Source organism: Pollachius pollachius (genome assembly GCF_949987615.1).
Source record: "Pollachius pollachius genome assembly, chromosome: 14".
Classification (NCBI taxonomy): Eukaryota; Metazoa; Chordata; class Actinopteri; order Gadiformes; family Gadidae; genus Pollachius; species Pollachius pollachius.
Window position 1 is genome coordinate 13,017,160 of NC_136947.1, and position 17,536 is coordinate 13,034,695.

Sequence of the window (17,536 nt, forward strand, 5' to 3'; positions counted from 1 at the left end):
TCTGAGCCAAGCTCTAAAATAACAAACCCCTGGTAGTCTTCCTACCTCGCCTGCCTGTCAACACAGGGCTGAAAAACACACAGCGAGCTACCCCGCCCGGCCAACAAGACCAGACAAGGGGGACCCAACAAGAGCACCATTTACCAGCAGAGAAAATAACAGGCCCGCTCTTTTACCTGCATTCCATCCATTTCTCCCCTTTCTCTACCTCCACCTCCACCTCCAACTCCGCCTCCACCTCCACCCCTCCATCCTCCCCCGCGTTTCTGTCAACACGTCCACTTCGGCATTCCCACAGATCATTGATTTCAATCTGTGTGTGTGTGTGTGTGTGTGTGTGTGTGTGTGTGTGGTTCTCTAGAAGCAATAAGAAATGAACACTTGGTAGACCTCTGGTGTATTTTTTTTACAAACAATGACCCCACTCAGTGTCTTGCTTATTAACACACACACAGCCACACAGCCACACAGCCACACACACACACACACACAGAATATAAAACAAAGATGGCATTGTAAACAATATCACACATGGGAGCGCAAGGCCACCACACACAAACACACAAAACGTTGCACACACACGTGTGTGTGTGTGTGTGTGTGTGTGTGTGTGTGTGTGTGTATGTGTGTATGTGTGTGTGTGTGTGTGTGTGTGTGGAGAAGATCACACACACACATACACACAAAACATGTGTGTGTGTGGAAGGAAACCATAACAGCTATCAGGACCTCTCGTGTGTTCGTTGTTGTGAAATAACCAGGCCTCGCAAGGTGTTGACACCATAACCCACACACTGCAGGATCAACAGGACTATGAACTCAAGAACCATGCAAAGAAATAACCACCACACAATGCATCGCTGTTCCTCCTTCACCTTTCCAGGAGAAAAAGTAGGATATTAAACTAGAATATCGAGCCTGGGTCTGAATTCAAAGTACCCGTTCTGGGTTATTTGGGTCAAATGGTTTTCCTTCTGGCTCTTTATCATGCTAACACTCGTCGTTGTTATCTATAGGCTATAAAAATGTCACATCTGAAGGGCATCTCATTTCCCCGCCTCTTTGTAAAAATACTGACTGAATACACACACAAAACAATTAATGGTTTAGGTTGCTGTTGTCGTTTTTTTTAGTACACCGATAATTGTTTTGGATTGTATTTTGTTTTGTATGTACACTTTCGATTGCACTTTCACTGTTTTAGTCCCACAACAAAATGTCTGCTTGTGCACAACAAATTACTGCTTGGGGCAAATCAAGTGCTATTCTACATACGTCTTTAAAAAGCATGTGAGTTTCCCTGCCATTACCCTGCCTTTAAGTTATTCTGCAGCAGGGTTTTTCTTTGTTTATTTAGTGAATCTCTGCTGCAGCCAATGAGTAAATAGGTGAATGGGGTCTCTGTATTTCACATTGATTCAGGCCTGCTTAGATAAAGCCTCCACCACAGAGCCCAAAGCAAGTGCACAGCAGGAGGGAGGGGGGGGGAGAGAGAGAGAGAGAGAGAGAGAGAGAGAGAGAGAGAGAGAGAGAGAGAGAGAGAGAGAGAGAGAGAGAGAGAGAGAGAGAGAGAGAGAGAGAGAGAGAGAGAGAGAGAGAGAGAGAGAGAGAGAGTGAGTGAGTGAGTGAGTGAGTGAGTGAGTGAGTGAGTGAGTGAGTGAGTGAGTGAGTGAGAGAGAGAGAGAGAGAGAGAGAGAAATAGAGAGAAGGGAAGTGGAGGACTGGAGTTTTTTTTTAATGATAATAATTAAGAAAAGTAAGAGATATAAGAGATGGGGTAACAGATAGGAGAAGAGGAAGAGGAAGAGAGATAGATTGAAGAAGAAGATAGAAAGGAATGAATCGGTGGGCGATAAGGAGGTGGAGGAAGAGATAGAAGGTAATTCTGGTTTGAGGCTTCCGTCACAGTATGTGCAGAGCACCTCGTCCTTCCTGCCCAGGGACGTCTGATATAAAGATTAGCTCACGGCTAACTCAAATGCTATGATAGTGCAGTAGATATAAAGGTTAAGCTCAAAGCTAACTCAAATGCTGCACATCATACAGCAGTGGATATAAAGGTTAAGCTCAAAGTTAACTCAAATAGTAAACATAGTAGAGTGGATTTCAATCCAAGCTCATATTACTCTGATGCTATACATGGTATTTTGGAAAACAATAGCTATAAGCTATGGTGCTGCGTTTTAACTCACACAATAAACCAAGCAAACTTAATTGTCCAGCTGTGGGTGAGGGCGACCGACATTAGCCCCTGGGCGTGGAGCATTTAGCCTAGCATTAGCCTGTCACTGGGCTACCTAAACCTTAACGCACTGCTCAAATCCCAGTGTGATGGTATGCTAGGAAGCGGGTTTCAGGCTATTATCTCTAACTTTGAAGCGGGTGTGAATAATGGACTGTTCTGTGTTAATGTAATCCATGGCGATTACCCCTAATGAGAGGACTTCACTGTTTAGTCTGTGGCACCAAAACTTTATAGCTGATGATGGCACTTTTATGGTGGATAAATGGATTTTACATGCATCACATGCTAGCCAACATATAATATTATTATATACTTGTCCAATATGTGAACATGATTATTATCATGACGAACGTTATACAATGATATGTTCTACCGGTGCATTTTTCGTAAACCAACAGTGTTTGTGCATTAGTACTATAATCTAGGTTAGTAGGAGACACCTTCCTTATATACGTCAAGTGCCTGAAAGCAGGCACTTTGGATCGAACCCAGAACCTTTTGGCTCCGGAGTCCAACACAACACTTTATATAACACGAGGTTCAACTATATAACACAAGGTTCATCTATATAACACAAGGTTCACCTTTATAACACTAGGGTCACCTATCCTATCTCCTATATAACACTAGGTCCACGTATTCCGTGTCTGAAGCAATAATTAACCCAGCTCTCTCCAGCCTTGCATTGCGGTTGCCATGGATACGTACCGCAGGATGTTGGGGTGGTTGAGCCGGTTCATCAGCTGCACCTCACGCAGCATGTTGGCTCGGTTGCTGCTCAGCTTGTTCATCTTCAGCGCCATCACCTGGCCGGAGGCTCTGTGGCGCACCTGCACACACACGCACAGACACGTGCACGGACACACAGACACACACACACACACACACACACACACACACACACACACACACACACACACACACACACACACACACACACACACACACACACACACACACACACACACACATTTAATCAAGGCCTGGCTGTTAAGTATGCAGAGCTAAGACACACGTTGAGATATTGCACATGTATATCTTATGCAACATCTCCATTTTGCACAAACACAAGCAATACACAAGATATGTGGGTGTCGCATTCATATTCTGCAAACTGAAAATGTTCCTCTAGCAACAGAGCTGCATGGATTATATTTATTTATATTATGTTCAATGAAATACAGATTGTAGATCATTTCTAAGACTATTAATCACAATAACAAAATGTATTTACTACGCAAATTTGTTATTTTCCTGAATGTTGCTGGTTCAGCTCACAGGTACCCATAAACACACACACACACATACACACACAACGACACACAGACACACACACAGTGACGTCAACATGTGCTCTATAAAAGAGGTCTGGATGGGGACTGGATGGGTTTAGGTTGATTTATAAAGCACCCTAAAAGTAAACTAACACAACACACATCAAAGAACTGTACAGCACAGCGAGGAACATGAAATATAGCACATGAAGATAGACTAAGGCAGGGAATCAGAAGAACACTAAATGCATTCATAGCAAAGTAGAGTAGTAGTAAAAAATCTGCAGATGCAGTGAAGGACATTGACATTGGTGCCGTACCAGGAATGGACCCAAGAGAATCACTGGAACCTTTTATTAATAGTGTGATGTTGCTGTTGGTGAATGGTCTTAAGAGGCAGGTCTGCCTATAAGCATTCTAAGTATGGGTTCATACGAGTTCATGACTCCCGATGAGGTGCACTTTGTTTTGGTGTTGCTATCATGGCAACGTGTGGGTGGAGGCATAAGTGGTCGTGATGATCTGTTACAATCATAACGCTGTCGATTGCCATAATGACAAACACTGTAGGCTTCATCAGAAGAAATTTGAATACCAACAAAGATAGTATTAATATTACGTTGTTGGAGAAGATACGTTTCAAGTAAAGTGCAAACGGATGAACACACAGAGTGCATGAATAAGATCATGTTTTGCATTCTACTCGTCAATATCTGGAATCTCTGTTCATAGGAACAAGTCACACATTGAAGCTGTTACTGGAAGTCTGAGGGAAAGATAGATGTTCTAATTACCGTATATAGGGTCAAACATCTTTCATATTGGTCATCCCTGTCATCGAGGACTGGCTGTTAAGTATGCAGAGCCAAGACACACGTTGAGATACTGCACATGGACATCTTATGCAACGCCTACATTTTGCAGAAATGCAAGCAATATGCAAGATACGTGGGTATCACATTCATATTCTGCTAACTGAAAATGTTCCTAACAACAGAGCTGAATGGATTATATTTATTTGTATTACAATCAATGAAATGCATATTATCATTTATTTTTTACTTTTGACGCAATAAAAACTATATTTTGCTAAGCTAATTAGGAAGTGTCTAGTAGCCAGCCGTCTTCTCCGCAGGGTAGGGGGGAAACAACAGATGGTGACTCCGTCCCATCCCCCCATGCCCCCAACAACCCTTATCCTCCCCCACCCTGGGCATGCTCACATCCTCACCTACAACTACCATGCACTCCAATGCCCCTCTCAGTCACTCTCTCGCCCGTAGAGTTTGCCTATCTCTCTCAGCCTCTCGCCCTCTACAACTCTGTCTCTCTTGCTCCGTTCTCCCTTTGCCAGTCTCTCTCTCCACTTCTCTCTCTCTCTCTCAGTCAATCTCTCCTCCTCTCTCCCTCTGTCTCTCTCTCCAGCGCTCTCTCTCCCTCTCTCGCCTAAAGGCTTCATACAGATTCCACCGCCCCTCACCCCCCCGCCACACACACACAAGCCCTTTTCCCTGCATAACATCTCATTCTTTGTAGAAACTTTAAATTCCAACCCCCTGCATCTTTGTCCTCTTCCACAAATGAAACTGGAACTTCCCTCACAATCCGCTTCATCTCCAGTCATTACCACCCCCCCCCCCGCACACACACACACACACACACACACACACAGCCCTGCAGGCATCAAACTGCCCCAACCCCTACCTCTCTTAGGATCGGGTCCGGACTCATTCACGCCACGCTGCTCTCCCTCCTCAGCTCTGTCCCACCCATAACCCCCCCCCCCCGTCCGACTCATAGTAATAAAAAAATATTTTATATCCTTTATAGATTATATTAGCTTATATCCATATAATAATTGTAAAAAGCTGGCCACAACCTTCATCGTAAACAACGTTCTACTTGAGAGCAGATTAATCCAGACGAACAAATACACTTAAAGAATTGTGTAGGCCAACAGGAGAGCCTGCTATTTAACATCCCTTCCTGGTTGCATGAGGCCTAAACTCAATAGCAAACGAAGGGATGACTGGGTCTCACACCACGCATGCATGCACTTCAGTGGCAAATTAATTGACATGTTATAACACAAACGCGCACACAACCAACCAATCATAACAATCTCTGTCAATTCCACACAGAGTAAAGAGGTTCACTGTCACCGGCACAAAACCACCCTTCAGTCCATCCCCCTGCTATCAATAACCCCTCAGAAAAACAAAACAGAAAGCCATTGTGTCAACAGACATTACTCCACTGCACTCAAACCCGTTTGCAGTTCAAACTTTATGCATGTGGTAAATTCTCGACGTTTCTTTTTTTAACGTCCGACACTTCCGCTCTCTCCCTCTCACTGTTGACAGATAATAAAGTCTCCCAAAGCCCCAATCGGAAACACTCTTTTTATTGCGCACACATACAAACCAGGAAAATAAAAGATCTTTGCAAGAGCAGTGCTTTGCGCGAAGCGTGGAAGACTGCTCTGGTGTGCTCCTGGCGTTAGAGGAAGGGGCCACTCATGGCGCCCAGCCAGAGTAATAACACGCAGCATGTCTGTGTGACTGTGTGGCTGCCATTCACAAGCCCCTGGGGGGGGGGGGGGGCGCAGTTGGCAGGGGGGTAGTTGGTGTTGTTGTCAAGTAATAGGGTTAACAAACTCCATCATAGAATGGCTCCTTTTATGTGGCTGAGGCCTAACAAGACTCAAACACTGTCATGGAAAGGGGGGAATGGGGGAGTTTGAGCGTGTGGCGCAGGCAAGCGCAGACGCCCTAGCACCCTGCGGACCACCGTGCACATCCGCGCCCACTCGAGGTGTTCGGGAGTCAAATAGAGTTTGGCGTTAGGGCTTTTACCGTTTAGGGTAGACCGTTAAAATGTCCTTTTTCATTCGTTCATGTTTATTCTCTGTGATTCCTCGTGCTCAGTGACAGTGATGAAACATGAACCCGGCAATGCAGTACTCATACCAGCAGGTTAGATGCGCAAATGTGTGGACGACTGGTTGGAGGGATGCATGGACTATGATCTCTTTTGTCATTTACCAGACTTTTATTCAAAGCACCTTAAAGATCAAGTCATCGTGGAGCACCTAGCTCACGGCTGCCTACAGGAAGACTGCACTTTCCTGAACTGGGGATTATTCATGGTTAGAAAAAAATAAAGCGGAAAATGATTGCGAGTGGCAATTATGGTGATGACAAATAGAAAAGGATGAATGGGAGAGAAAGCAGTAATCATGCGTAACAGACATGACTGAGTAGCAGAGTCATCCTCCATAAAGTCATAACGACGACAACGTCTCCCGGGACCCACCTTGTACACCTCGGAGAAGAAGCCTGAGCCGATCCACTCGCTGCTGAAGTCGTCCAGGCGGGTGAGGCAGGAGAAGGCACTGATCAGGGCTCGGTAGGAGGACGGACACACCCGGCCAATCTGCAGCGCCACCGACACATCCACATGTACACTTTAGATCCAAAATGGCCACCTAGAAGGCCCTGTACGGGTGGCCGTGACTCAGGAGGTGGAGCGGGTCGTCCGGCACTCTGGAGGTGGCTGGTTCGATGCCTGGTTTCTCCTAGCTTAGTGTCGAGGTGTGCCTGAGAAAGACGCCTCACCCGGACTGTTCCCGACATGCCGGCTGTCGCCTTGCATGGTTGACAACGCCGTCGGTGTGGGGATGTTTGAACGAAGGTGTGTTTGATTGTGTTGAAATATTGTAAAGTGCTTTGGCGGACCGTAGGCCTGAAAAGCCTTCAGTCAAAAGTCTTTTTAACATTTACCATTATATGGGTGAGGCTCTCTCCATTTTGAAACACTGTATCCTCCTTTTATCCTACTTACTCTTTGAACTGATCAAATCAACCATTCGTTACTTGCTTTTACCAATCTTACATTAACATTCGGCCTATCAGGAACACACTGATGATAAAATATATTTGCCCAGGACCAATCACCTGTGAGGGCAGGCCGGTGACCGGGTCAATGGGCCCTCCCCCTGCGTTGGCATCGCTGTCGTCATGGTGACGGTCCGCTCTAGTAGGGCACCCGGCGATGGAGTTGCGTTTGTTGCGGTCCATGACCCGGGTGGCGGCGGGGTCTCGGCGGCGGAAGCTGACTTGTTAGCGGTGCGGTCCCCCGGGGGAGAGGAAGGTTCTCAGCGCTGTCTCTGGACGCCGACCACATGACACAAGTCCTTCATCGTCGTCATCAGCTTCAACGGGCTCCTTATCCCAAGGAGAAAGCTCAAATGTTCACTTTGGGATCCAGGTGGGGAATTCACCCATTCCATGGACGAGTGTTTGGGCCGCCAAAATGTGCACTGTAGTCCAGTAGGAAGGGACGGGGGGGGGGGATGAGTAGGCCAGTCAGCAGCGTGGCTCCTTACTGGGGGAGAGAGAGTGCGTTAGAAGTACCTGGGAGGACATGGCTCTCACATCTTGAACTGGCTCCTAGCAGGTCCTCAGAGATATGGCCTGGAAAAGAAAGGAACAGAGGCTTCAGTCAGTGTGTGTGTGTGTGTGTGTGTGTGTGTGTGTGTGTGTGTGTGTGTGTGTGTGTGTGTGTGTGTGTGTGTGTGTGTGTGTGTGTGTGCGTGTGCGTGTGTCACCTGGGCAGATTATATTCCTGTTCAAAGCTCTACTTGTAACTTGGGATTCAACAGAATACCAGGATATCAATGATAAGCCTATGTTTTGGTTGCGTTCAGTCCTCACATTATTAACTAAAATTAATTTCATTTCAGGAGTCAGTCAAATGAGGTAAGGGAACACTTCTTCTTCTTCAAGAACAGAATGTGACAACTTGAACGCCTGATCACAACCCTATGGTAACCCAAGTAACTGATCTCATAACATGATAATAATAATTAGAATATGATGCATCACCAAGCAGCTGAATAAATGAAGACGGATGAAAAGGAATCGGCAAGGAAATCAAACCGTTTCAACCGAAAACCCAAACTGTTTTGGGAACAAACCATGAACAGTTGCCAAGGCTTCCCCATGACAGACACCCACGTCTCGACATGCCAACACATAATGGTTATAATAAGCTCTGATTTCCCGATTACGGGAGATCAGCCAAGAACTATTCCAGGTCTTGGACCTATTGCCATCCAAAACAAAGCCAGCAGGGTACACACATAGGGAACAAGGAATGTGTCTTGAAAAAAACAGCTTTTTGAAGCTTAAAAACATGTTGGAAAAGAGTTTGGGAACAATGCTCTCTGGGAAAATAAATGAATAAATATTTACAATGACATGGGCCGGAAGCTTCTCTCAAAACTTTATTTTCCATCTGTACAGACAGCAAGTCCTCACCGACGGTCCTTTTTCATTAAAGACCTTTTCTACCAAAATAATAACCCCCTCTGAACTTCTCTCACAAGATAAGACAAGATGATAGGAAATAAGATAGAGAGAAGAGCAATATAATTACAAACTGGCAGTACAATTATTATGAAAAACTAAAACAACTGGAATGTGTGTATAAAAAAAGCAGGTGAAACAAAAAGCCAGACAAAAATCCTGTTGATCCCCTTTTTAAAGAATTCCTATAACTGCCCCGCGGGAAGACCCAAAAGGGGCCATGCAACTAAACACATCTACAAAAAATCCTTCATACCAAATCCTGAACCCGATTCACACTGGAACCATGTCCGTTATTGCCGTCTGTACGGTGCATGTTCGGATATTTATCATTGTATTGTTTTATTGTGATTTAACAATGTGCTATTACCAACCTGTTAATTACCTGTGATTAACTGTGAGATTTTTTAACCACCCGGTATTTATTGTGATTATTAGTGTTTGATGGAAAATAGCATTGGACAACAAAGGTAATCTTTGACAATTGATTACCCACACGCCTGTTAGGTAAGCTCATTATTGGACATAGCTTGAGGCCTGTGAGCAACTGATTCCGTGCTGCTGATGAAAGAGAGATAATGTCCTGATTCAGTATCAGTGAATGAACACACACATTGATTACATGCTCAAGGCTTGCTGGTATGAGAGAAAGTCGTCTACTGTGCCCTTTAATGCAGTCACTCGTGGTGCAAAGTTCATAATCCACGCGGTGCGTGAATGCCACGGTTGCGGGAACAGAACGGACTGCGTCGCAATGATACATTCAAAGTTCATCGGGCACAGCAGGGGCCTTGGTAAGAATAGGAGGCCGTATGGATTTCGGATAGAGGAGTATCTTGGGGACAGTGTCTTCTTGACCTGCAGTCCATTCTTCAACGTCACTTTTGTGACTACAATAGATTAACTGACCTTTCCGATGCCAGACATGACCCCACGAACCCTGATCTACAAATTGAGTTATACGATTCCTGAACAAACTGTAAAAATGGTTTTGTCCTTGTACTGTGCTGCTGAATTCATCATGTAGCCTACAAGAGTACATGGAAAAGCTTGAAGATTCATTTGATTATCGGAACTGTGTGTACATATGATATATGGTGTACAGATGTGTGCGTGTGTATGCGTGTTGACATCTGAGTAGCAAGGTTGGAAACAGTCATGGTTTCCACTACAGCGGCCCAGCAATGAAGTTTATACATGTGCTACCAGGATCCAGTTGTGTTCCATCATAGACACTAGACTCAAGAAGCGTTTGACTAACTGGTCAGCTTACAAGCGACATCATTCCCACTGGCTCCAACCACATCCCTAAAAGGATTTTCACACTCCAATTTTTCTTCCCTCCATCTCTCTCTCTCTCTCTAATGACGCTTCATGCTCCTCGACACACGACAGTAGTTGAAAACGACCCGCGCCAGGAAATAAAATGTAGGCCACTCTCATGCATCAGGACTACAACTTCCAGTAGCCTCTCACTCAACCAGAACCTGACCTCATGCAGACCCAACACACACACACACACACACACACACACACACACACACACACACACACACACACACACACACACACACACACACACACACACACACACACACACACACATAAGTATAAATTCTCAACCTCTCCCAATTTTTAATGCACCCATAGCGTGGACAGAGAAACGGATGCAGTGCCCCAACAATAAACTGCCATGGACAAAATCGTCAGCTTAATAAATGCAATGTAACCTAATCTAACCTGAAACCAGGACTTCGGACAAATTAGTGTTGAAGCTGTCTGGGGGAGGTGGGGTGTGGGCAGGGGCGGCAGTTGGTCACATGTTTCTTTGACACATTGACCAATGAAACGAAGTAACGCTCTACAGCAAGCTCTGCGAAAACACCACATCTTCCGGTTTTCAATGACTCACCTATTTGATAGACGGTCACTACTATTCTGAGCGCTGTGTGAACAAGAAAAAGCTGTTTCTCGAAAAACAACGAGGAACAGCTTTGGAAACCAATCCCTCCCTGACAAAATCATCCAGTCAAGTTTAAAACGTTTTTAAACGCAAGCTAATTAAAAGGAAGACAGAAATAGACGCCGACGAGCATCGAGAGACTTGCACTGTCCTCAGTTGTATTACGTTTCCAAGGCTATTCATTTCAAAAGACCACACTAAAAGAACCAGGGGGTGGAAAAGGGGGAGGTTTTGGTTTTTTATTTTTTTTTTTTTAAAGGGGGAAACTTTTTTGGGTTCCTAAAATGTGGCCTAGTGTTATTTTAAAAACCAGATGGGACATCCACCAAAGTAGCCTGGGGCTCAAGTTTTCAAGCAGTAGTTTTTTGGGGACTTGGCACTCAGCAGCTGTGCCCCAGTGGATTACAGGCCAATAGAAGACGTCAATAGTAAATCACCCTCTGAATGGCTTTATGATGATGGGTTGCGAGGGGGGCAGCGACAGTCAGAGAGATAAGGAGTATTTGTGATGGTTTTTAACAACAAGGATACTAAAACAACTGAATGGGGGTTGAATGATTGGCTGTTAAATTGAAAACACATTTCTTTTTTTTAAGATAAAGCCGTAAATTGCAGTTACGATTTAAGCGTTAATATTTTTGTGGTTGATCAATTCAATGAATTAATTCTGTTTGCATGTGTGATAACTTCCTCCTGGTGATGTATACCCTATTGGCATGGAACAACTTCTGAAAGAGGGAAAGTGCTTGCAAAAAAAGCTTTTCACTTTGTCTACATTCAACACCATTTGCAGCTGTCTTTTGCTGAGTCAAATTTGAATGAAGGGTGAAAACCGTAAAATTACCTCAAGATCTGTTTTGCGAAACTCTGTGCCGTTTCCTCTTCACCATATTTGTGATGGTTGTTTATAGCTATTCTAAATGAAATGAATGACAGGCTGTATTTTTGCTACACCAATCCCTGACCCTCTCCTTCCACAATTCCTGCCTCCTCCACCTCGAGTAGCGTGGAGGGTTTCTCTGAACTGTGGTCGCATAAATTGCTCTCCCTATTGACCAAGACCAGTCAAGACCTGACCCTCAAGCCTGATTTAGAGGACAGCGTATGCGACGTATGCCTTGGTCGGCAAGGGCAACAACAAGTCTCATAATAACCAATGTAATGACAATGTAAAACAAGACACATTCATCCTGTGGCTGAAAGCAACTCCAATAACTCAAGGTTAGGTGCGGTGCTTGTGATCTGCTGCTCTGACGATGGGTGTGACATGTTTGCAATAGTTTATTCATCAATCACTCAAAGTACCTTTTAAACCCGACAGCACTTTGTTATTGTAGCATGACTTAATATTTCGCCAAAGGCCTGGTTAAAAGTGAGATAGAGTATGTTCTCTCCTTAAAGGATTTCCATTATATTATGATTCCCATCTAGTATGCCCCGATCAGAGAACAAATAAGCTAGTCTAGAATGAACACACTGTACTATTCAACTGTTTATCTAGTTAGCAGGCGCATTCTATCCAAAGCGACTTTCTGTGTAAGACATTTCTGACCTACCCGAAAGGAGCTTGGGGGTAGGTAACGACATTTTGCTTAGGGGATGCACACAGGGTATGTTGTGGGCCTTTGCTATGGAACCTGGTAACCTCTGGCTTGGAGACCCCCTAGCCAGTGCCACCAAACTATCCTATCCCCCAGTCTCTGCACTGCAGCATGCTCGTTTCCAGGTGAGGGGAGGTGGGCTGTGGGATGGGGTCAACAGTGGTCTGCTTGTTTGAGGCAGGGAGGGCTAGTCGCTAGGGTGTTTGACTCCTAGACAAAGGGTTCTGGATTCCAGGCCAAATGTCTGCATCCTAGGCATTCATGAACAAGACGCTTAACATCTACCTGCCCTTTAATGTAATTTCAATTCCCTGTCACTTTGCCAACACAATCAGTGTTGCGAACATAAATGTTTTGATTCGTACCAAACACAATGGCTTGTGTTCATGTAGGTATACCATTCAATGCTCCGCGATGGTAACTCTGCTCTATGGATTACTTCGGTCTTGTGTATCCTATATCTATTTGTTTCTTCTCATTCCTGCTATTTCCTCACAAATGTTCCTAATGGTACACGAGGCTAGGTCCAAGGTACTTTCCACTGAACCTTTGCAAAGTCCCAGATCGAGTGACATATGCTACCTATTACCAGCAATGAACGCTCTCTGCGATGTAATTTCCACCTCTATATACATATACTCTGTTGCATGCTTTGTCTTGTCTCTTCCTGGCCTGTTCGGACAAACACTGTCTGTCGGTCGGTCTGTCTGCTAGCAAACTCTGCCTCCAACAATAGGGGGAAGAAAGGGGTAGGACCACAATTCGGGCAGGTTAGCACTTGACTGAAGTTCTCAATGACTCCAGTGATATTTTAGTAATGTATAGCGGGGGTGTCCCCATGCTCCACAAATCAAAAGCAAGAGATATCATCATCTTGTTTGATGTCAATAGGGCTCAGAGGGGGGGATACATATCCAATTTAGACGTTGAAGAACAACTTCCTGTCAAATAATACGACAATGCGGGTTTTTTACTATTATTTTTTAACTACTATTATAGTACTATACTATTTTAGATATCATAAATCCTCATTACATTCAGAGTACAAGTATTTCTGTCAATACCTCAACAAAAATGCCTCAAATTCCCAAACGGCACCACTTAACATAACCCTATAATAAGGCAGGAATTAACAGCCGACAGCTCAAGATTTACAAAATACAATGGCAACATGGGGGCACCTATATATCTCAAGTTTTTTTTTCCCTTTGCTTTGAAAAGACTATTCAAAATTACGTTGCAAACACATACCAAGGTACAGCAATTTATGCCTGACGAGGTCACACCTTAAATAGTTCCCTCTTATCTGAACGTATTTATTGTAGTAAACTGCCATGGTATCCGAGCCTCCACATACCCGCCATTCTTCTCGGGTTTAATCATTCGTTAACACGTTTCAAAACGACTTTATACGTTTAACTAGTAATTAATTACCCAGGAGGATCAACATCATGTCTGTTAAAGAACGCAAACAAAGTAACGTCAGTGCCAATGATCATGTGCGTCCTGCTAACATATTCAAAATAACTCCCTGAGACTATTAATGGTTATTTAACGTATGAAAGTATTCTAGACTCCCAAAACGAAAAAAAAAAATACAAACTAAGTGATCTGGTAAAACGTGCGTCCAACCGGGCAGGTGGAGAACGTAAACACAAGACAGCGAACAGCGAGGAGACTTCACTCCCTTGATGCTGCCTACACAACTTTCTTCTTACCTGTTCGTTTCTCATCGAGGTCATTCCACGACCACGAATAATGAGTCATCAAAGGTTTCAGGACGAAGTTCGTGCCAGTCTCTGGAAGCATGTGAACGAACCTGGTGAGGTCAAACCGAGAACTAGCTCGCTTGGTAAGAAGAGATGGTAAACAGCACTAAGAGCGAAGGAGCTACCGAACGTCGTCAGGGAAACAAACCAAAGTTTTGTTTGTCTAATGATTGCGCATCTGCGAATTATACATATAGATGAGTATATGAAGTGGATACAAAATCCTCCAGTGGTTGTATATCGCCTCCCCAACAGCTATTATACTATTGTTTTGGTGTTCGCCTTGGTTAGTATATCAGCGTTTGTCGCTTCTCTTTGACAGGTCCTTCGTCTCCCTTCGCCCGCCCACCGGGTCACTCCCACAATCTCCTCCTACATTATGCCACGGGTTTGATTGACAGTGAACTCGCCCAATGCACGGAGGTGACGAAGGCGGCTCAAAACATTGACGCGTGCTCAATGAGAATGCCGTTGTTGTTGTAGTTGTTGTTGTTGTTGTTTTGAATTGAAATTGTGGTGCAATTTATTTAATCTATGGGCTCTCTTACATTTAGTTTTTTCGGCATAGAATTACACTTCCACAACAAAAAACAAACGAATAAGCCGCTGGAAAGCTGATCATTTGTTATGTTGTATGTAGGAAGCTGTGGTACAATTTCAGGTATCCCTACTGTCGAATGCTTGCATTTCAAATGGTGTTTTTTTTTTTAAAATAAAGACATTTTCATGTCTTTCAATGCTTTCATGTCTTTTCTGTTAGTTCGCCGCAACAGATATCCTTTACAAACAAGGATATCCCGTAGGGCTCCCTCGACTTTATTTGGACGTCTTGAGAGTCCCATCTAGTGGTTAAATACAGCAATCGCTACTCAAGTACACGGCAAGACCAGGAAGAAGAACTCCGAGCAATCGATGTGTGCCGAACCAATACATAACTAGCTCTGCAGGGATATTTTTTTCACTTCAATTTCGTAAACGCTTTCCGACATCAAGCTACTATATCATTATTGGTCTTCTCATCTCCCCATTAACTACACCCAAATGAGCAACACATTTTTCGACTGCAGTTGATACAACCGTGAAGAAATGGCAGACGATGAGATCGACTACAATATTGTGTTTCCAGATGCAGTGACATCGGGTGAGCGGTGGAGCTCGATTTCACTGTAGACATAATAGCTAGCTATTTGGTTAGACGACATCTAGCCGCCTCGCTGTAATCTGTAACCATACATGCCATTGCCTATCTTTTAGCTCAGTTAGCATACTGATGCATATATTGCATAACTACACACACACACACACACACACGCACAAACACACTTTGAAAATGTCTCTTGCGTATGAACTGCTTTTGACGTGGTGTCTGCTTACAGAAAGACACTGGCAGGGGACAAAGGAGCCGGTTGTCATCCTCTTGGGCTGGGCTGGTTGCAAAGACAAACATCTCTCCAAATACAGCTCCATCTACAATGAGCAGGTCGGACAGCCAACACTGAAACTATCTTCCAAGCCTAATTTCGTCCTCATAATGTCCTAAGGGGTTGTGCGATTAGGATCTGCTTCTGATTCATTCTGCTTTTCTGTTCTCGTTTCTTACTGTCTGACGTTTCCTAATGTCTGTCGTACCTCTCTTTGTGTCTTGCCCTGCGTCTGCTGCAGGGCTGTGTGACCGTCCGCTACACGGCCCAGCTGAAGTCCGTCTTCATCTCAGAGTCGTTCGGCTTCAAGGAGCTGAGCGGCACGGCCCTGAAGCTGCTGGAGGTGCTGTACGACTACGAGGTGGAGAACAGCCCCGTCTTCTTCCACATCTTCAGCAACGGTGGCTTCATGCTCTACCGCTACGTGGTGGAGCTGCTGCACAGCGACAAGCAGTTTAGCTCACTGCGCGTCATCGGAGCCGTGGTGGACAGCGCCCCCGGCAGCGCCAACGTGCGGGGCGCCCTGCGGGCCCTCACTGCCACCCTGGGGCCCAGGGTCAACCCGGTGCTGTGGTGCGTCCTGACGGCGCTGTTTGCCGTGACCGTGTTCCTGCTGCGCGTGGTGCTCTACCCCATCACCAAGTACGTCCATCGGAACCACTACGACGCCATGGCGGACCACCCGCCGCCCTGGCCCCAGCTCTACCTGTACTCCGGAGCCGACCGGGTCATCCGGCACACGGACGTGGAGGACATGGTGGGGACCCTCCGGCGCCACGGGGTCCCGGTGGAGAGCGTTGACTTTGCGTCGAGCGCCCACGTCAGCCACTTCCGGGACTTCCCGGTGCAGTACACGCAGCGGTGCCGCGACTTCCTGGTGTCCTGCATGGCGAGCGGGGAGGAGTCCCAGGGGAGGAGCAGACGACTGGTTCAGGCACAGTGAGACCAGGAGGGTGGGACTGGGACGGGGGGGGGGGGGGGGTCTGTGGTCTCCTGTTGGTGAGACCATGGAGGGGGGGGGTCTCAACCTCCCCCTCCCCCCCCTACAAGGACCAAAGGGCGAGGAGATCCATTGGTAGAGCAGTCTGGCTGTTGGCTGATCGCTGCTACGACTACACGCACCTCTACAGAATCAAGCTAGGATGGGAGCTAGTAAATCTCCCCCGAGTGATTGTTGAAATGACATTTGAAATTTTGAAGCATTTAACTCCTAGCGGTTCCTGTTCCTTTCACTTCCTGGTTCACATTCAAGTTCTCGTTGAACAAGGCTTTAGACGCTGTCTGTAGAAACTGATTGCTACACTCACTGTTTGCTTGTATAACCTTTTAAACCACACACGTACGCACGCACGCACGCACGCACGCAAGCACGCACGCGCGCACAAACACACACACACACACACACACACACACACACACACACACACAGGCTCGCTCTATCCGTATTTACCTACAGCACTACTGTATTGTAACACATGTAGAAAATGAACACTATGGCTTACACTGGATATATGTATTCCAAATTGACTTGACACCATTGTCTGCCTTGAGTAAATAATCATGAAACCATTTTGACAGTGTTTAGGAGTCTTAACACCATTCTCTGTTACTGTTACAAGAGCCCATCTTTATTTAGAAGGCATATTGTAATGGATATTCTAAGTATGTCCAGATAGAAATTGATAATATTATGCCCAGTCAGCCACATGTTTTAAGTGACTTTTTAAGAGCGAATTTATGAATTTAACGGCTTCAATATTACTCTGTGTAGGCTATTGCCTTTTATTCAGGCTACCCAATGGATTATGTTTAAGTGCTTGAGAAGATGAAGGGAGTGGAATTCTGTTATATTAATGTGATATAACTTCTACAACATTAGGTTGGATTAATGTGA

The 17,536-nt window shown here is 45.2% G+C and overlaps 2 protein-coding genes across 3 annotated transcripts in view; one reads left to right on the forward strand and one right to left on the reverse strand.

Moving 5' to 3' along the window:
* Nucleotides 1-14,532, reverse strand: part of tesk2 (testis associated actin remodelling kinase 2) — a 35,556-nt gene extending 21,024 nt beyond the window's left edge. For both annotated transcript variants that reach the window (XM_079751394.1, XM_079751393.1), the window contains exons 1-4: nucleotides 14,171-14,532; nucleotides 7,476-7,994; nucleotides 6,835-6,954; nucleotides 2,954-3,075 (exon numbers count right to left, since the gene is read on the reverse strand). In XM_079751394.1, coding sequence (XP_079607520.1) covers nucleotides 2,954-3,075; nucleotides 6,835-6,954; nucleotides 7,476-7,598 — 365 coding nt within the window. In that variant the 5' untranslated portion in view covers nucleotides 7,599-7,994; nucleotides 14,171-14,532. The remainder of the gene's footprint in view (nucleotides 1-2,953; nucleotides 3,076-6,834; nucleotides 6,955-7,475; nucleotides 7,995-14,170) is intronic.
* A 619-nt stretch (nucleotides 14,533-15,151) lies between these two features.
* On the forward strand, nucleotides 15,152-16,585 carry tmem53 (transmembrane protein 53; the record flags this gene model as incomplete). The annotated part of the gene is made up of 3 exons (XM_079750338.1): nucleotides 15,152-15,362; nucleotides 15,598-15,701; nucleotides 15,884-16,585. Exons 1-3 carry the CDS (start codon nucleotides 15,308-15,310, stop codon nucleotides 16,583-16,585), a joined length of 861 nt encoding a protein of 286 aa, XP_079606464.1. The 5' UTR covers nucleotides 15,152-15,307.
* Nucleotides 16,586-17,536: the final 951 nt, after the last annotated feature.